The following is a 21,457-nucleotide window of genomic DNA, read 5'->3' on the forward strand; positions in this document are numbered from 1 at the left end:
TCGCCAATAACTAGGGCACAATCATTCTCAGTGGGTGTTTCACTGAGCGGGGCAAATCGATTTGTTATGGTAATCGGAACGGAAGAGTGGTTTTTAGATCCGCGACTAGAGCGATCCCTCACTGTCACCCATTTGCCCGGCTGCACGGGCTCTACTTCAGCCAGAACCGACTCATGTAAAGTGTGCACTATTCTATGCGCATCCAAAACATCTAAAGCACTAGCACTCTTACTATCCTCAATTAAAGTTTGGATGCGTGTTTCTAATTCTGAAATCTTCTCTGTCAACCTAACTGTCTCCTTACATTTATCACATATAAATCCTATATTGTCGACAGAGAAGCCTATACTAAACATGTGACATGAAGTGCAAGTGACAATAACAGGACAAGACATTACTCACCGTGTTTGTTGAGTGATTCTTACTCACCTGAACTTTTTATGAACTCAAAGGCGCGGACGCGCGAGAGAAAAATAAATAAATAAAATAGCTGAGTGCACGGGTGGCGCGTTAACAGGCTAGCGAATTACTAGCGTTTTGTGCTAGTAGTACTAATAACAAAAGCTAGCGATGTCAGGTTAATCTGAGATGTTGGGTAAAATGTAGTAGTATAAACAACTAGAAATGGTAGTAAAATGATGGTTCAAAACAAAGAAATATATGGCTAAGACGGAGCTTATCGCACCGAATCAAACAAACACACTCACAGCAGGCAGCGAGGCAGACAGGAGCAATCGATCAGACAGCAGAGCAATCCAAGACAGCAGAGCAATCCTCAATCCGCAATAGTCCTCAATCCGCAATAGTCCTAAACCTTGTGGAAAGCCTTCCCAGAAGAGTTGAAGTCATTATAGGGCCAACTCCATATTAAACCCTACGGATTAAGAATGGGATGTCATTAAAGTTAATGTGCATGTAAAGGCAGATGTCCCAAAACATTTGGCAATATAGTGTATTCTTGATTGGTCTGGTCTAAAGTGGCAACATTCAATAAATATCATATATATATCATTATCATATAATAAAATTCTTCAAGATGACTATTAGATATAGCTATCAAAAGTCAGATGGAGAACATGAAGAGTGTTTGTACCAGGAAAAAAAAAGTTGAAAGAATTGTCAAGTTTACGATGATGTCACGGCAGTAGAGGCGGTGCAATTATAACGATCATTTTATAATCCCACCCACTTTGAAGCTGTACTAACTGCAGTGGAAAAGCAAACTGAGCCAAAGCGAGCCTAGCCGTGCCGAGCCGTACCACGCAGTGGAAAAGCGCCATAACTGCACTGACTTGACAGCCTGCAATTATATTCAGTTTTGAAGTCTTGTAGTCTTTGTAGACACTTTAATAATGTCACCGAGTGAATAATGATTGTTTACGGGGTGGGGCATGTATTTATTTTGCTCTATAAATAGCGCAAAGGTTAGTAGACGGCGTAACTTCTTTACGTTTTGACCTTTTCCGTCTCCTTCCGGTGTTGTGACCCCGAAGCGCCATAGCGAGGTGTGAGTGTGGCATTTGTTGTAATAGTTTGTTTAAAGAAGTTTAGTTTTTATTGTTTATACTGTGTTAAACAGGGAGGAAATCCTCGAGACAAGAGTGTGAGCGCGTGGGCGGTTAATGTTGTTATTGTCAAGATGTGGATGCCGTGTTTAGCTTATAGCAACGAGCTGTATCACACAGTCTATTCCACTCTTGGATTACGGCAGAGGTGTGTGTGTGTGTGTGTGTGTGTGTGTGTGTGTGTGTTTGTTAGGTTCGTCACATTGACGTCAACATTTTATGTATAATTATTGAGTTATCTAAACAATTGTGTATTTTGAATGTGTATACCCACGTAGGAGGGGACGTTCTCGCGACCTTGTGGAACGTTCCCTAAAAGTTGTCTAAAGGTAACGAAAGTTCCGAACCTTTACAGAACATTAGGGACGTTCATAGAACGTCCTCTTTTGGTTATGAAAGTGCTGCAGTTCAAGGTTCCTTATATGACTTTAGGGGGGCGTTCTATTTGGGGTATTTTATGGTCACATAACAAACGTTACAAAGAGGACATTCGGGACGTTAACAGAACGTTCTCGCATGGTCCTCTGTTGGTCATATAATAACGTTCCCAATGTGACTTTAGGGGAACGTTCCATATTGGTTATTATATGGTCACACAACAACGTTACAAAGAGTATATTCGGGACGTTAACAGAACGTTCCCATACGGTTCTCAGTTGGTCATATAATAACGTTCCCGTTATTACTTTAGGGGGACGTTCGATATTGGTTATTATTATATGGTCACACAACAACGTTACAAAGAGGACATTCGGGACGTTAACAGAACGTTCTCGTATGGTCCTCTGTTGGTCATATAATAACGTTCCCTTTATTGCTTTAGGGGGACGTTCGATATTGGTTATTATATGGTCACACAACAACGTTACAAAGAGGACATTCGGGACGTTAACAGAACCAAAAAAGGAGTTTGAACGAGGCAGTATCAGTATAGAAAATTAAAAACAACTCTTTTATATGGGCAATACGATTACAATTAGGATTTAGTGCAAAATCAATTTATGTTGTTATAATTACTCTTCCAATTAAATTTTTTTTTTAAAATAATAATATATATTTTTTTACTATTTTTTTTTATACGAATTGTATTTATGTAATGTTCTAATTCTAGATGTTTATGTTTGTAAATGCTGCGTGACTTTGATGTGTTTTAATGCGCGTGCTCGTGAACGTCCGAGACGCTTTTTCAAACACTGGAGCGGCATAGAGTCGCCATGGAAACGGCGGGCCACCGCTGCAACTGACGAGCAGCTAAACCCTCTCTCGTGGTGTTTTTATTACTTTCAGGTGAGTTTAGTTTCTTAAATCACACGAATAATACACACAAGTTTGCTTGACATTTATCTTATTTGTAATTGACACGCTTCTGTTGAATTTTTACTTATAGAAATGCTTTATTGTCTTGGAAAAAAAATCCGTTAGCATCTCAACCGTTTTCAGAAAAGGTAACGTAGGCTAACTAGCTTGAGCTTTTGTTTATGAAAGTTTGGGGTTTTAATCACATCTTATATGTAGATTAGATGTTTTTAATAGTTTTGTTAAGGGTTTTGCTTGGAAGTGAGCTCATTTATTTAACATAAACGTATGTATTATTTAACAGAAACATATGTGCTGTTAATCGGTGACGTCACTTACATGGAGCGCTGAAACTAGCTCAATGGTAAACAAATATTGATAAACAAATGATCTGTGATTTCAGCAGCAACAAAATAACAACAGAGGGGAAGCTCTACTATTGCAACATTGCTGAAGAAAGCTGCTGCCAGAGAAAGACACAGGTAAACTGAGGAAGCCCATTAAATAACTTTAAATCCATTTTCTCACAATGTTTTTCACCTAACGTTATATCACCATGCATCTGTTTTCTTATTTATTTTATTTGTTTAATTTATTTTAAGAAGGTTTTGACATCCAAACGTAAGTGACACTGTTGGAGCAATATGAATAAGTAAACCTAAAAACATAAATTCTGTTATGCTAATTTATTCTTTCTATTTTCCTTGCCTTTAAATAAACCTGGCAAGCGGTTTGTTGTGTTCCTAGATCCTTCCATGCTGATGGCCTGCACAGTAGCAGAGTTGGAGCAGATCAACATCTCTATGGCGCTGTGAACCCTATGACTTGTAAGTAAAACTTTCAACTAATGTCAAACATACAGTATTGGTATTAACGGCATGATAACGACACCAAACACACCGCCAAGATGACAACTGCCTTGATAAAGGTGTAGGTGATGGAGTGGCCAGTATGTCTCCAGATCTGAACCCTAATGAGCAACTGTGGGGCTTCCAGAAGCAGAAGGTGGAGAAGCGCCATGTGTCTAACAGCCAGCAGATCTGTGATGTCATTATGGAGGAGTGGAAGAGGATCCCAGCAACAACCTGTGCAGCTTAGTCTTAGTGATGGGAAGTCCGGATAATTTTACTGACTCTCTTGTTTGTTCTCATTCATCAAAATGAACAAATCTTTTTTTCAAGTCATTTCGTTAATTTAAGGGGCTTTAAATGTTATACTTTTAAAGGTGCTCTAAGTGATGTTGGGTGTCGTCACTTCTTGTATGTGCTCAGCACCACTGCTCACTATACACAGAATACGCGCGATTTATTACCACTATTATTTATGCATTTAAGATTGAATTCAGTGTCTGGAGTTATATCCCTTTGTGGTGTGTATTCTTCTAATTTCAGCTCCTGAGTCCATTTTGGGGTGATGGTCAAGACAGAACCAAACGAAAGCTGGACTGTAACCTACTGGCCTATACATGGATTTCTCGGCGACGTCATCACTGCTTGCGCACACAACCAGGAGGCAGAAAAGACCCGCGGTCTTCGTACCAGAGTAAAGGGTTTAGGCTAGTAGCATAGTGGTGGTGTTGTCGCTAAGTCAAAATGCTAATTATCATGTTAGACTAAGTTAGTAATGTAACAGCCAATGTTAGCAGTGCAGCATCTATAGAGCCCGAATTAGCTTTTATATAATTTAACCTTGTTTACGTTACTTTACGACCTGCAACATTTCATGACTGCACACACACATATAACGTGGCGATTATATTAAAAAAACTTACTCTCAGCAATGGTGAGATCTTGCCGGATCCCTACGCAATACATGACGATCTTTGGATTGTGGATGACAAGAAGTGGCCAGCAATTGTATGGCCTGATATATATAAATATCTTATTCGAAATCCATGTATAGCCTACTGTTCAAAAGTTTGGGGTTGGTAAGATTTTTTTGTTTTTGAAAGCAGTCTCTTGTGCTCAAAAATACTGTAAAACAGGAATATTATGAAATATTATTGGAACATACATTTTAAAATGCATTCAAAAAGAAAAAGTGTAATTTATCAAAGCTGAATTTTCAGCATCATTACTCCAGTCTTCAGTGTCACATGATCCTTCAGAAATCATTCTAATATGATGATTTGATGCTCAAGAAACATTTCTGATAATTATCAATGTTGAAAACAGTTATGCAGCTTCTTATTTTTGTGACATATTTTATTTAGGATTCTTTGATGAATAGAAAATTCAAAAGAACAGCATTTATTTGAATGTTTTCTTGTAGTATACTACACACTTGGTATACTAAATGTCTAATTTGTGATCTAAATAGCTGTTTGAAAAAATAAACGTATTTTTTTCACAGTTCATAACTGGCTGAGCAGTTAAACTCTAGTATGTGCTCATGACAGCACATAATCCATCGTCAAATCTTTGATTTACAGTAAAGTAACGTTATATGTGTGCAGTCATGAAATGTTGCAGGTCGTAAAGTAACGTAAACAAGGTTAACTTGTATAAAAGCAAATTCGGGCTCTATAGATGCTGCACTGCTAACATTGGCTGTTACATTACTAACTTAGTCTAACATGATCATTCATTCATGCATCACAGTATGTCCGGATTTTGATTCGTAAACAGTTGGACATTTTACATAATGTTATATTAATATGAAACACAAACAAACAGATCCAACTCTGAAATTGCAGTTTATTATTGAGTCAACAAAAAATTACAAACAATGCGAAATCTACGTTAATTACAATGTTCTTTTATTCTTTATTCACTCTCACAATCAATTACATCCATTTTATTTATTTATTGTGATGCAACATTAGGCAAGGCAGTTTTATTCATATAGCACATGTCATACACTTTTGCAATTAAAAGTGCTTTACACAGTAAGGAATTAAAATAATCACAAAATAAAAGCAAGGAAAATTAAAGTGCCCATATTATGGATTTCTGAAAATGGCCTTTCATGTAGTGTGTAACAGCTCTAAGGCCTCGTTTACAAGTGAAATGTAACCCAATTCAGATTTTTTGCTCATATGTGACACAGATCGGATGTGTTCTATGCCAGTGTAAACAGGGAAAAAACACATGCGTTCAGATATTTCGCGATCGGTTTCAGGCCTCATTCATATATGAAAATAAATCAGATATAAATCGGATATGTGCCAATGCGACTGTCATGTAAACAGGCTGATCGGATTTTCTGAGGCATTAGGCTACTTCTCCGCGGTTTAATGACGAGCAACCCCGATGCGCGTCTGCAAAGGGACGGATGGCCTCTCGAAACTTTGTGTCGTCGTAGGAGAGGAATGTGAACAAACGTTGACCCAACATATCAAAGGTTGGCTTGCTCATCCTAAAATTTCGGACCCACTGCTTCTCGTTAAAGCTCGCCACAATATGCTCCCACCAGTCCTGAGATCACTCTCGCACACAATAACTGAAGCATATGCGCAAACCCTTGAAACTAACCCTTTAAATACTATGCTAATCAGCTTGTGGGCCACGATTATCTATAACTGTGTCTATTAATGCAGTGTATCACTGAGAAACGTCCTGCTTGAGTCGTCCTTATGATGGAGGTTCGGGTTGAATAACTAGTTCTTCCAGAGTTTCATTATTGGACTCGCATTCGGATTGATATGGTAAAATCGATGTCATTGTTCGTTACTGTGTTTAGTTTACGGTGTAGGAAGCCTCAGACAGCTGATGTTGTTATGGTAATGGGTGTTTTTGTTTAAGACATGCTGTACAGTAAACCAATCACAACAGACTGAGCTGTCTGGCCAGTAGCATGTGGAAAGGAGGGATTTAGAGAGATTGATTCATCTGATGAGCCGTTTAAGAATCTTTGAAAAATGTGGTGATGTGCAAATGTATATTATGAGAAAATTCAGTAGTAAATAGCATAATAGGGGCACTTTAAAACAGTTATAAAAACAATTTAAAAAGATGTACAGTACAGTTATAAAATGAATTAAAAGAGTAAAAAGATAATACATAAATTAACTTCTAATCTGGCAATACACCGGTGTATCATATTTTTCACAACTCCCAGTTTTACTCTGAGATTTTCCCATGGTGATTACACTGTCTGTGGTGTTCTTGCGGCACACCTAAGAAATCAGCGTATCCAAAAAACCTGATTTCCCCCCAAAATCGTACATGAGAAGCTCTAGGACTGACTCACGCGGTAACCTCGGGTTCACTGCCCCATCAGTGAAACTCACTACTTCACCACAGACAGAGGTCATCAGCATGGTTTCATCTCTCAATTTCCCCAATTAAGTAATTTATGTTTGTCTCTTACCCAATTCGCAGTGCCATTTGAGTTCAGTTTAGAATCAAAAGGAGGATGCAAAAAGAGAACTGAATTCTTAACAAATCAAAGCAGGGATCATGACAATACGCAAAAAAAGCATCCCAGTTGGTCTTGACTGGCCTCCATACCGGTAAACCACTGATGGCTGATCTGAAAAACAAAACAAAACAAAAACAGAGAAAATGTGTGAGAAATGGTTGAGTTTGGAGTTGTGGGGTTTATTTAATCTAAATTTGTTCATGGACAGACGAGGTATCAACTTGTGCAACAGCAGTTATTACCAGTCGAGTTAGTTTAAATAGTATAGCTTTATTGCACATCCCTTGTTAGGGAACTCTGTTATTGCCTGAATGTACAATTACGTTAAAGGTACACTGAGTATCTTTATAGCCCTTCAAACTTAAATCTGAAATAGAAAGCTTTTGTAACATTACAAATGTTTTTACTGTCACTTTAAGTCAATTTAATGCATCCTTGCCAAATTAAAGTATTAATTTCATTCAACAACCAAAAAAATAAAAATAAATACTGACTTGAACAGTAGTGCTTTCTATTTCAGATAAATGCTGTTCTTTTGAACTTTCTATTCAAAGAATCCTGAAAAAAAAGTGTACAACTGAAAATAATCAGAAATGTTTCTTGATTCACACAAGTGCTCCTAAAAAAAGTTATGCTGCAAGTTCTCCATTACAATATGTTAATCACATAATGCATCTGATAGTTAGTCAAAACATACTTACAAAGCCAAAGATGCTCAGTGCTGAGGCTCTTAAAAGGGCCTTTGGGCTGTAGTTAGCTCCTGTTGACACAGGGAAAAGAGAGAAATAGAAGAAACATTATTTTTCAGCAATGATTATTGGCAAATGACTATATGTAATGAACATGATAAATGACAGATCTAGGATGACTGCTAAATTGATCAATTACACAATCAGATGACAGTTTTACCAATAATTGGCATAGAATAAAAAATATATATTTTGCAATGAATATTTTTCAATTGACCGTTCGCAAAGACCCGCCCCCCTTAGTTACTGTCGCTATGTCCGACAAGCTACGCCGTTCTCACGCCACACCATATTCTCACGCAGTGAGAAATACATTGCGGAGCAGAGAGGAGACTGACAACACGCCGACAGACAGGACAGACCAGGTTACTTTTCGGTTACGTTTGATATTAAACATATTAAACAAAGGGCCTGTCCCAATACCTCCCCTTACCCTAGATTTCTGCCCTAACCCTTGTTTTTGCGCGTTCTCGTGTAGGGGTAGGGTGTCCCAATACTCTAAAGAGCAAGGGGGAGTGCTATTCTCCCCTTAAAATCAACCCTCAAAACATAGTGCGGTCCAATGCAGGCTTAAAACGAAGTGGAAGATGAAATTACCCAGGATACCTTGCGGACTCAGCAAGCCGGTAAATTTTTTTAAACAAGATGGCGGACACCGCTGGAAAGGAACAATAGGGTATATGTCGAACGTCGCATGACGAAACCGGAAACCTGGTCTCATCGCATCCGCTTGTCATAGAAAGTGTTAACAGCCGTATGAACTGATGCCGATATCTATGGAATTTTAAGGTAATCAGCTAACCTACCTATCTCACTTTGTTATTAGCTTTTTATTCTATTTAAATATCTAAACGTTAGTGTGAAGATTTTTTTTTTTTTTTTACTTTTAAATATCGATCTTCACATGCGAGGGACATTGGTTATGATCATCTTTGCTCGCTCCTTTTAAGTTATCTTGAGTAAAACAGTAAAAAAATGCATGAAGCGCATACAAAAGACCTGAACCGGAAGCGATGCGTTCTGTTTTCCGGTTTCGTAATGCGGCGTTCGACATATACCCTATAGGGCTTGGGCGTCGTGACGTCATACTTGGCGTGGCGGCCATGTTGATGGCCTCGCGAATGTAAACATACAGCAAGTCAACGGGGAGAAGCAGAGTTGGGAGAAAGAAAAAAGATGTTAAAATCCCGAAAAGGATGTGGAATTTACGGGGATACGTTAAATAGGGAAGCAAGGGACCAGTATGTGGAAAAAATCGGAAAAAGAAGTGTAGTTAGTAGCTGTCAACCTTCCCGTTTTTTCCGGGTTTATCACGTATTTGAGCTCTTTTCCCGCTGTCTTCCCGTTTTAGTATTTACCTATAAAATATCCCGAAAAATTACAATTTCAACATTCATCTTTCTGTTGCTATCCCTCTGCAAAACTGCAGCATTAACTAAGCGAGTTGTGAAGCTCGGTCTAACGTGACTTTGCTTGCAGATTGGTGTGAAATCGTGCTCTCACAACAACCACGCTGTTATCTAAAAAAAGGCCAATATCACGCTAAGGTTGCCTTCAAGTAAGCTAAACGATGCTTTGAAAACATCTGTTTTTCTGGAAGGGCAAGGGGGTAGCAACAGGACAACAGTACAGAGACTGACAGGTCCGATGGAAGGGCTAACATTAATGTTATGATAGTAAGTTATTAAAATACGGGATATTTTACAGGAAAATTTGTCCACATAACTTACTGGTCCCTGGTTTCCCTATTTAACATATCGCCGTAAATTCCACATCCTTTTCGGGATTTTAACATCTTTCTTCTTTCTCCCAACTCTGCTTCTCCCCGTTGACTTGCTGTATGTTTACATTCGCGAGGCCATCAACATGGCCGTCACGCCAAGTATGACGTCACGACGCCCAAGCCCTATTGAATTGTAAGTATATTTTCGCAAATAAGCATGTTTAAAATTCTAAATATGTTGGAATATGTTAGTTTGATGCACATCCAATGGACTGTTAAGTTTTCAACACTTATATTAGAAAATATTTCGCGAAGCTATCTATCTGACGATGTTCACGATATCTGCCGAGTGCTTCGAGAGAGTCTGCCCATCAAATATACATCTGATTTGGGTAGTTTATCTAATTTTATTTTCGATTTTGGCTTCCAAGTATTATAAAAAGAAGATGTGAGGTAAAACTATTAAAAACTAGCTGCGTTCGTGTACGTTAGTGCTTCATCTTTTTCTTCACAGCGCGCTGTCACTTCTCCCTAATGTTAAACCCAAACAGCTCTGAGCACAATCAGTGATTGTTGTAAAATGCAGTGTCTGTTGATTCTAAATTGCGGGAGGTGTTCGATTGTAAAAAGAGCTATTATAAGCACAATTATCCGCGCAAGAGATGTACGTTGAGGGCAGCGGCGCGTTCGGAAATGGACTGCAACTAACGTTAGCTAGACAAGCAAACTATACTTTGGGTTTCATGAACAATCAAATACAGACAAAAATATGGCTAAATGACAGGTTTGGAGATTCACTTTAACACAGTGTAGGCCTATGTCTTAAATGGGAGTTAGTTGTGGAATAGTTGGGAGAAAATGTGAATTATTAGATCTGCATTCGGTCTTAAAGTGGCAGCGTCTAATAAACCTGCACTGTAAAAAATGAATCATGAGTCATGTAATTTTCATTAAAAAAATGTAGGTGATCATTAAAAATATTATGTATATTTTATTAATAAAATTGTGGCTCAGTTTTTGTTAAAAATATTGAGAACATTTCACTAATAACACCAAGAGATGCATTTTCCTAATTTTTTTAAGGAAACATACACAATTTTAAGGCTTGAATTGAGGAACTGATAAACCTCATAAAATTAAGGAAAAGGGACTACCTAGTTATTTTAAGAGAATTAGCTCATTTATGCGGTTTTATTTAGAGACACCATTGTTTGTTCCCAGCATGCTTTGCACATGGCTGGAAATGGAGAGTAAATCTTGAAATAAAGTGTTATTTCATGTGTTTTCGAGTAAAGGGAAACATCTGTTAATGTTTAATGTTCAGGTATGTTTGACATTTGAAAGAGATTCTATATTGTTAAATTGTTCTATATTGTTTTGATCGTTACCATTGTGCAGAAGAGTAGGGCTTATGGTTAGGTTGTGAATAACTGCATTTTTAATTATTCTGAAGCATGTTGTTTTATACATGTAATAACTCTGCTAATGATAGTGCAGTAACATGTTTGATTCTGTGCTGTCCTAGCAGCATACAGTCTTATTATAAAACAATATATCTCATAGTTAAATATAAACAGGTCATATCCATTCACTTGACTTCACACAATTTTGAGAATAAAAAATACTTAAAATAAAAAAGCATGTTTCACTAAAAAAAATTAATTCATTATGTCTAAATAAATTAGGGCATTTTACATGATTTATTCAGGTAGATTTCCATGAATGAAATCAAGCTTAACTACTCAAAAATAGTATGTGTAATATTGTTACCATAATTTTTTTAAGTAAATAGCAGTAACATTTTTTACAGTGTGCCAATGATTACACCTTTAATGTGAATAAAACAACTAAAGGCGAAGAGAAAATTACTCCCAGCTCTTGAATGAATAACTTTAGCTTTAATAAGCATGAATCTATCTATAATAAACTATGCTGTGTTATTTTACATTTGTTTACTTTATTAGATTTCTAGCATATTTTTATGGATACTTATATCCTGATCATAACTGGGATAGTTATGTGCATGTATTCACACTCATCAGATTGTATTGACCAAAAATCTGTTTAGTTCTCTCCTGTTAACTTGCAATTTACTTAGCAGCAACTCTTATTTCAGGGACTGTCGAGCAGACCTTTGGCCTCATCAGGTTCTGGACTGAGAATGAGGAGAAGTTTACCAAAAAAAAATTTGCCTCCAAACTGTTATGGGAGTGAGTGACCAGATTGTACATTTCAATAACTGATATCAATGTCTGATAATGTTCCAGCCCCCAGGCAGCTACAATGCATTTTGACAGCTATTCTCATATTTGTATGCTTTTTAGGAAAGCAGTGAAAGACCTGGGCCTGGAAGGAAGGATTACAGGAGAGAAGGCAGGCAAGAAGTGGGAGAATCTAAAGAAGCGTTACAAGGTAATTCTTTGGATCGAGATCTGTTGCATGTCTTCATCACCTACATCTTACATCCTTTACACTAGGGCTGAATGATTTTGGAAAATAATCTAATTTCAATTATTTTTACCAATATTGCGATTGCGATTTAATATGCGGTTATTTTTTAAGCTCTTTATCTTTTCTATTATTCAACAAAGACAAGCAATAAATCTTGTAAAATATGGATGAGAATCTTTAGGCACCTCATGAGCCGATCAACTTTTTTTCTTATTAATTCATCTTATTAATAAAACTTAAAATACTTATTTAATTACATATGTAGTTATAAGTAGGCTACTTTTAAAAATAATTACACATTAAAAAAATAAATTAATACAATAACATGTTAAGAATTTTAAATAGGCTATATCAAGTCAAGTCAAGTTTATTTATATAGCGCTTTTCACAACATAGGTTGTATCAAAGCAGCTTCACAGTAATAAATTAAAACAATACATCAATGTTTGTTTCTAGTGGAACGTCCACATTTGGTAATGCTGATCAATGGTATCGTTGATTGATTAATTCAGTTAAATATCCCCAAATATCCCCAACTGAGCAAGCCAAAGGCAACAGTGGCAAGGAACCGAAAAACTCCATCAGGTGACCTAATGGAGAAAAAAAAAACCTTGGGAGAACCCGGGCTCAGTCGGGGGCCAGTTCTCCTCTGGCGTTTATGAACTAAAGACCGGATTTAACTGTAAGATTAAAAGTATTATATAAATGCCTGGCTGAAGAGATGCGTCTTTAATCTAGTTTTAAACTGGGAGAGCGAGTCTGAGCAACGAACAGTATCCGGAAGACTATTCCAGAGTTTTGGAGCTAAATGTGAAAATGCTCTCCCTCCTTTGGTGGATCTGGATATCCTAGGTATGACCAAAAGCCTTGAATTTAGTGATCTTAAAGAGCGCGATGGATTATAGGGCGATAGAAGATCGGTTAAATAGACTGGAGCTAAGCCGTTTAGGGCTTTATAAGTCAGTAGCAATACCTTGTAATTAATACGTGACTTTATAGGTAACCAATGTAGTGATGATAAAATTGGTGTTATATGATCATATTTTCTTGATCTAGTTAGAACTCTAGCGGCGGCATTTTGAACTAACTGTAGCTTGTTTATTGAGGATGCAGGACAACCAGCTAATAAAGCATTACAGTAATCTAGTCTCGAGGTCATGAATGCATGAACTAACTTTTCTGCATCAGAAACAGATAGAATATTACGTAGCTTAGCAATGTTTCTAAGGTGGAAAAAGGCTGTTTTTGTAACATATGAAATATGATTTTCAAAAGACAGGTTGCAGTCTAGTATAACACCCAGGTCTTTTACTGTAGAGGATGAAGTAACAGGACATCCTACTATGTTAAAGTTGTATTGTGAGAGGTTTTGTGGGTGGTTTTTTGAACCGATAAGTATTACCTCTGTCTTGTCTGGATTCAATAAAAGGAAATTGTGCGTCATCCAATCTTTTATATCTTTAACACACTCTGTCAATTTGGATAATTTAGCGTTTTCATCCGGCCGTGATGAAATATATATTTGAGTGTCATCAGCATAACAATGGAAACTAATTCCATGTTTCCTTATAATATTTCCAAGTGGCAGCATATATATTGAGAATAATAGAGGGCCTAAGACAGATCCCTGCGGCACTCCATAGTTTACTGGAGTTATGATCGATTTTTCTCCATTTAAATAAACAAAATGGTAGCGGTCAGATAAATACGATCTAAACCAGCTTAATGCTTGTCCTTGAACACCAGTATAATTTTGTAGTCGATCTAAGAGTATTGTATGATCTATAGTATCGAACGCAGCACTAAGATCAAGTAAAACTAGTATTGAAATACAGCCTTGGTCAGAAGCTAAAAGTAAATCATTTGTGATTTTAACGAGCGCAGTTTCAGTGCTATGATGCGGCCTGAACCCAGACTGAAACTTTTCATAGATGTCATTTTCTTGCAAGAAAGAGCCCAGTTGAGAGGACACAACTTTTTCTAGTATTTTAGACATAAAAGGTAGATTTGAAATGGGTCTATAATTTGCTAGATTATGTGGATCTAATTGTGGTTTCTTAATGAGAGGTTTTATAACTGCCAGTTTAAATGTTCTTGGAACATAACCTAATGATAAAGATGAGTTAACAACATTGAGGAGAGGCTCCTCCACCACAGGCAACACTTCCTTCAATAGTTTAGTTGGTATAGGATCTAATAAACATGTTGTTGTTTTAGATGAAATGATAAGTTTATTTAACTCTTTTTGTTCTATATTTGTAAAGCACTGTAATTGTTCTTGCGGGGTGATAATTGAGGCCGAATTATAAGGCGTGATTGAGGATTGAACGTTTACAATTGTGGTTCTGATGTTTTCTATTTTTTTCAGTGAAGAACTTCATGAAATCATTACTACTAAACTGTAACAGAATATTTTGTTCAGGAGACATATGTTTATTTGTTAGTCTAGCCACGGTGTTAAATAAGAACCTAGGATTGTTATGGTTGTTTTCTATTAGATTGCGGAGATGCTCAACCCTGGCCTCTTTTAGGGCCTTTTTATAACGTGACATACTGTCTTTCCATGCGATTCTAAAGACCTCTAAGTTAGTTTTTTTCCATTTACGCTCTAAATTACGGGTTTCTCTCTTTAGAACATGCGTAGTATTGTTGTACCATGGTGCTTTACTTTTCTCTCTGACCTTTTTTAGTCTAATGGGTGCAACAATATCCAATGTACCAGAGAGAATGGTGCTCATAGTGCTAGTTAATTCCTCAAGTTCATCTGTTTGTTTGGGTTCACTGAGCAGCTGAGACAAATCAGATAAGCTATTTGAAAAATGATCTATGGTGGATGGAAGGATTGTTCTGCCTAATCGATAACGCGGCGCAGCATGATATATTACAGGGGTACGTAATATGCAAGTTACCATGTAATGGTCAGTGACATCTTCACTTTGTGGAATGATATCTATATCGGTTGGATCGGTTCCATGTGATATAATTAAATCGAGTGTATGATTAAAACGATGAGTTGGTCTGGTAACGTTTTGCTTAATCCCAAAGGAGTTTAATAAATCTGTAAACGCAGCCCCTAGCACATCATTTGAATTATCTACGTGGATATTAAAGTCTCCAACAATTAATGCTTTATCGAAGTTAACTAATAGGTCTGAGAGAAAATCTGCAAACTCTTTTAGGAAATCAGCGTAAGGCCCAGGCGGTCTATATACGGTAGCCAAGGCTAGAGATAATAGGGATGTTTTTCTAACATCTAAGAGCGTAACATTTAGTACAAGTACTTCAAACGAAATAAACTTATAGCCCGTTTTCTGAGTAACATTGAGAATATCTCTATAGATTGTTGCAACACCGCCGCCACGACCAATCAGACGGGGTTCGTGCTTATAGGAGTATCCTGATGGAGTAGACTCATTTAGACCGAAATAATCATTTGGTTTAAGCCAGGTTTCAGTAAGGCAAAGTACATCGAAGCTATTATCTGTGACTATTTCATTTACAATAACTGCCTTAGGTGTGAGTGATCTAATGTTTAGAAGACCTAGCTTTAGAAATTGTTTTTGATTACTAATAGCAACATTTTCTGTTTTAATAACAATTAGATTTTTTCTAGATCCTGCAGTAGATTTATTATTTGATCTCACTAAACGAGGAATAGACACAGATTTTATGCAATGTTCAACACTATTTATATCAGTTAAATTGGTGCAGCAGAGACTATGATTTGGACTTTTGGTTACTAGTCAAAAGGTATTTAACGTTTTGGAGATGTTATCTGACAGAAGATCCGATCCGAATCTGCTTGGGTGTAAGCCATCAGCACGGTAAAGCCTAGGACGCTCCCAAAACAGATTCCAATTATTTACAAAGAGCAGTTTCTGCTCAGTGCACCATGACATTAACCATTCATTTAGCGCGAATAATCTACTAAACTTTTCATGACCTAGTCGGTACGTGGGAAGCGGTCCTGACACAATGATCGTTATATCAGGCGATGTGCTGCGTACCGTATCGATCAGATTCCTGAAGTCTTTTTTCAGAACTTCCGTCTGGCGCAGCCTGATGTCGTTCACCCCTGTGTGCAGGACAACAGTTCCGACGCGCTCGTTCAGAATCTCGGGAACGCGAGCGGCGATTTCAGAGACACGAGCACCAGGAAAGCAGTGACTATGCACCTTACTTTTATTTAAAGTAGGGTGTACGTGTCGAACGATGGAATCGCCGATGATCACAGCATCGTGTTCTGTTTCGCGAAGAGGGGAGAAGCGGTTTTGTGTGGATATCTCGAAAACCGGGAGGGTCGGAGAGAGTTTTCTTGGTCTAGACCTGACTCGCGACTTCCGCTGCGGAACTATCCAGGCTTCGTGGTGGCATGTTGGAGCCGGAGTGAACGAGACCATGGCTGTTCGCGACCTCGACCTCGACGCTCGGGACCGATGTTGAGAAACGCACGGAGTAGACGAGGTCGGAGTCAGCGGGTTAGTAACGTTAATCTCTAATTTGTGTGCATCGGCGCGTGATGTTTCAAGAGCCAAACGCCGGTCTATCAGCTCGGCTTGTCTCACTAAAAGGTCGTGGATCTGTTTCTCAACAGCTTCCAGCTCAGACTGCACAGCGTGCAGCTCAAATGTGTCCTCACCTGCACCAAAAGGTAGGCTACTTACATCTGATATATTTGCCATTTTAACAGATGGACAGTACGTTAAGTTAGCAACGACGCTACCAGTGATGCTATCAATATTAATACTAATTTATGGCTTAAGTCTTGGAAATAATCCGTCTTTTTAGTGGTACGGGTGTAGAGTAGACGCACGATAGGCGAAAAAAAAGATGTTTGTTTGTAAATGAATGCGGAGAAGACGCGTTCAGCCGTGATCCACGGACGTAACCTATAAGAGTATCCAGCGTTGGATCACTAGGCTTGAGACGCGTCTGCTCAACAGTCCGTGTTGTAACTATGAGGTGAGGAAAAGTAGAAAATGTTCGTTGTAAGTGAGTTTAAAGAGAAATCAAGAGTTATAAATCAATCGATGGAGCTCCAAAGACAACAACGCGTTCAGACGCGACGCATGCGCAGACAAAAAAGTCTTAGCACAAAGACTGGAGGTAAAACGAATTCGTTTATATAAACGAATAGCTTCAAAACATAAAAGCTATCAATAACAAAGAGGGGAAAAAACATTACAAGCAATAAACAAAGACTGCTTTCAGTATTTAAGAGTAGGCTGTCTAAACGTTTTTGCATTCAAGAACTGTAAGTGATTATTCTTTCTCAGTTTAGACACGAAAAGCTGCATTCACACTAATGCACAGATCTCTTTTAAAATATAATATGTGGTTTGTCCTGTCTGTTTAATAACTTAAGATATAACTGACTGTTTACATTTTCGTGCCATAAAAGCATTTTGAGATTCAAGTACATTTAACCGCGTAGACGGAGTTGCTCACAGCCGCATGTGAGAGCGCTCTGCACAAAGTGCATGTGAGTATTGGAAATTGAAAGCCTTTTGTTGACATATGATGCCTTTATAGAGCATTTGTAAGGAAAATACCGGCTTGGCCACCCCTCTCACAACTGCTGTTTTTGTTTCTCTTTTTCTTTTCTTTTTTATTGTAGGACCTGAAAACACCAAAGACAGGCTCAGGAACAGAAAGTGGAGAAAAAACGGTATCCAACTGGCGATACTTCGAGGCGATGCATGCCGTTTTGGGGGGAAGGCCAGCTATAGATCCTCCTGTGATTGTGGCCTCTTTCAAGCCGGCAGAGGACCCCACATTATTGCTAATGGTAAGTTGATACTAGTAGGAACTAGGGCTGGGTATTGACACAAATTTCACAATTCAATTTGATTTCGATTCACAAGCTTGCAATTCGGTTCGATTTTGTTTACGATTCGATTCGATTCAATATTGATTATTTTGGATATCAGGTACAATACATTGCAAATTTTCTCAAGGAAAACAAATCTCTTTCTATTATTGTAAACTATGGGAGTCAGTTGTAGCCTATAGGCTTCATTAGCCTACTATAATATTGAAGGTAAAAATGAACTGATTTGTATACAAACACTTAAAATACACTTCAATTTCATAAGAAACTAGACGTAATTTGAAATGTCTCCACAATCTGCTTTTGAAGAAATATCCTAGTATCGCGCATTCTATCAGTTGCTATTCTGGCGCCCATCATACTGAACAACGCGACGTATATATTCACATAAATGTTAACGCATCGGAAAGGGACACTGCAGTCCACAAAAGTTCATAATTTGCATGTGCTTTGATGCCTTGTCAGTTAAACATTTAACTCGCGTGCTGATGCGCTGTTCTAACTGTTTCTCAGCGCGTACATCATGTGAAGCTCACATTCACTAAAAGCCTGTCTACCAGCGCCTGGATACTGGACTAAGTTATCTTTCGAGTCTTATTGTGCTAATACTGTCAATACACACAAGGTTTACATAAACAAAGTCGGTGATGTCTAAAGTGAAAGCAAACTTGAGAAAATTGAGAGAAAATCTGCTTGTCAAATGCGTGTATATTAAACGCATTGCGCGCAGCTCTTAAAGAGACAGTAGTAATTAGTAAACACGTTGCAGACTGTCGTTCAGCCGCAGCATTAACGAGTCACATAATGGATTTAGATCTCTAAATAGTAGGTTTTAGAAAGCAGGCAGCAACTGATGATTGAAAATGGTTTGATGTAGCTTGATGGAAAGAATTTAAAAAGTGCAGGTAAAGGGATAAGCAAGCTGACATTGCAATTATAAGGTAGTTTATAAGGCAATGTAGGGACTAATTATATTTTGATGTTCGTCTGTTCTGTTGTGACAATAAAAGAAACAAGTTTCTTTTTAAAATGCAATATCATATTATTTTAGTTAAAACATAACTAAAATGCTAAAAAATAACTAATGTTAGGGAAATCTGTTGTTGTTTTGTTGCGCGTTTCTGAAAAAAAAAAAAAAAAAATATATATATATATATATATATATATATATATATATATATATCGGCCGATATATCGGAATATCGGATTTTAAAACCAACAAATATTTGTATCGGTATCGGCCTTCAAAATCCTGTATCGGTCGGGCTCTACTTGGGATTTAAGAACCGATATCGTTTCGTAAAAATGAGAATCGATTAAAATCGAGAAATCTATATTTTTTACCCAGTCTTAGTAGGAACTATCACATATTCAAAAATAGCCTATGGTGCAATACTTGCAATACTTGTACCCCCCATTTCTCCCCCCCCCCCAGGCCATTGTCGCACCTGAACACGAACCCCTTGAGGAAGACATCTCTGAGCCTGTATCTACTCTTCATCCCACCACCCCAGTTCGTCCCACTACACCAACCACCACTTGTCCCACAACTCCAGCTACACTCATCCACTACTCATCCACTCCAGCTACTCCGAGCTCCTCTAAGAGGAAGAGAGGAAATAATCTCATTCTGGATTTTCTTCAAGCAGAATCTGTTAAGGAGCAGGAAAGGCACAAAGAAACGGAGGCCCAAACTGAGAGGTTTTTAACCCTCTTCGAAAAACTTGTGGACAAAATGCCCCAACAATAGTTATGTTGTGTTTGTGGACAAAATGCCCCAACAATAGTTATTTTATGTTGTGTTTGTGGACAAAATGCCCCAACAATAGTTATTTTATGTTGTGTTTGTGGACAAAATGCCCCAACAATAGTTATGCTGTGTTAAGATGTCATTAAAATGTTCAATATTTTTTTGCATATCTAGATCATTGTAAAAGAAACCATCACCAACATGTTTTCAAAATATAATTAAGTTTAATAGAACTAAAGTTAAAATGAACCATATGTACACACTAGAACAACCCAAAAGAACATGGGCATGTAAAAAAAAACACACTCAGAGAGTTGAACTATTTACAATTTTCATCAGAATTGTCTAATGAGGGGCTTGTGCACTGATCAAGGCAGCAAGTCTGTCCCTAGTGGCATTCCCTGGTGTCTCATGTGCCTCAGGAGCTTCTTGTTGGGGAGGTTCTGGGTCCAGGATGTCCACTGCCACATCATTGTCAGGTTCCAGGACATCTCCATTGTCAATACAAACATTGTGCAGGAAAGCACAGGATGCTACGACCTGGGGTGCAAACGTAGGACTGACCTCCAGGGCCCTGAAAAGTGTGGACCTCCAACGAGTCTTCATGATTCCGAAGGCCCTCTCTACAATGGAACGTGCCCTTGATTGGTGGTAATTGAATTTCCTTTGCACTGGGCCATTCACAGGTTCCCTGTATGGAGTGATGAGGCAGATTGGTGTCTCCAAACAAGGATATCCGCCATCTCCCAGGATAAAGTATCCATTGGGTGGATAATTTCTGGCCAGATAAAAAGAACTGTTTTTCAAAATGCGTGTCGTGTACGGAACCAGGATAGCCTACAAAAATATCCAGGAACTTTCCAGCAGAGTCACAGATGGCTTGCATGTTTATGGAGTAAAACCCTTTGTAATTTAAATAGTCCAGGCGATGAACTGATGGGGGCTTAATTCTTATGTGACAGCCATCAATAGCACCTACAGCTTTGTTGAGGGCGGGCGTTCCAGAACACTGGGCAAATCCATCAGCCACAGTGTCCAGGTCTGCAGGCTTCGGAAAGACGATGGCTCTATGTAGATTGTCCCAAATGAACTGTGCCACCTTGTGGATAATTCTGTGAACAGTGGATTTGGGCACACTGAAAACTCGCGACACCACACGATAGGAAAGTCCATGGGCAAGCCAATAGACATATATCAGGACTTCCAATTCATTGCCCCATCCATGGTCCTGCTCTCTCTGCATCAGGCGCTGCAGGGCATGCATGGCCTGCCTATTTAACCTGAAGTCATGTTTTATCTCTAACTCCACATCAAACCACAGGCGTAGGATGGGCACAAGGGTATTCAAACTGCAGTATGTCACTGGACGGTCACTCTGGAAAACAATGAACAACAAGTAGCCTAATAAAAACATGTTTTGCATTACACATTCCACAGTCAGTGTAGATTGGTGACATTTACAACAATAACATTTTTAGCATTTAGTCTTTTATTTGTAATAAACACTTTAAGTGGGCTATTTAAAAAGTGTTATTTATGTTAAATTACTTTTTTTTTAAACATACGCGCAGAGTGTTAACTTATGTAATATTGTGTTCATAGAAAAAAATCGTTGGCAGCCACTCAAAAGTGTATGAATAAGATACATTTTTATTGTATCAGCACCCCCAACCTAAAACCACCTCCCGCACCCCTGGATTTAACTAACGTTATACGACCTGAATGTGTAGG

The 21,457-nt window shown here is 38.1% G+C and overlaps 1 protein-coding gene across 1 annotated transcript; it reads left to right on the forward strand.

The window, feature by feature from the left end:
• Positions 1–3,812: 3,812 nt before the first annotated feature.
• Positions 3,813–19,980, forward strand: LOC308694359 (uncharacterized protein; the record flags this gene model as incomplete). Its single annotated transcript, XM_081371864.1, has 6 exons — positions 3,813–3,938; positions 4,253–4,403; positions 11,812–11,905; positions 12,020–12,107; positions 17,764–17,934; positions 19,412–19,980. The coding sequence occupies 6 exons, from the start codon at positions 3,813–3,815 to the stop codon at positions 19,724–19,726; spliced, it is 945 nt and encodes a 314-aa protein (XP_081227990.1). The 3' UTR covers positions 19,727–19,980.
• Positions 19,981–21,457: the final 1,477 nt, after the last annotated feature.

The sequence above is a fragment of the Scardinius erythrophthalmus genome (genome assembly GCF_964197995.2).
Source record: "Scardinius erythrophthalmus genome assembly, chromosome: 8".
In the NCBI taxonomy this organism is placed as follows: domain Eukaryota; kingdom Metazoa; phylum Chordata; class Actinopteri; order Cypriniformes; family Leuciscidae; genus Scardinius; species Scardinius erythrophthalmus.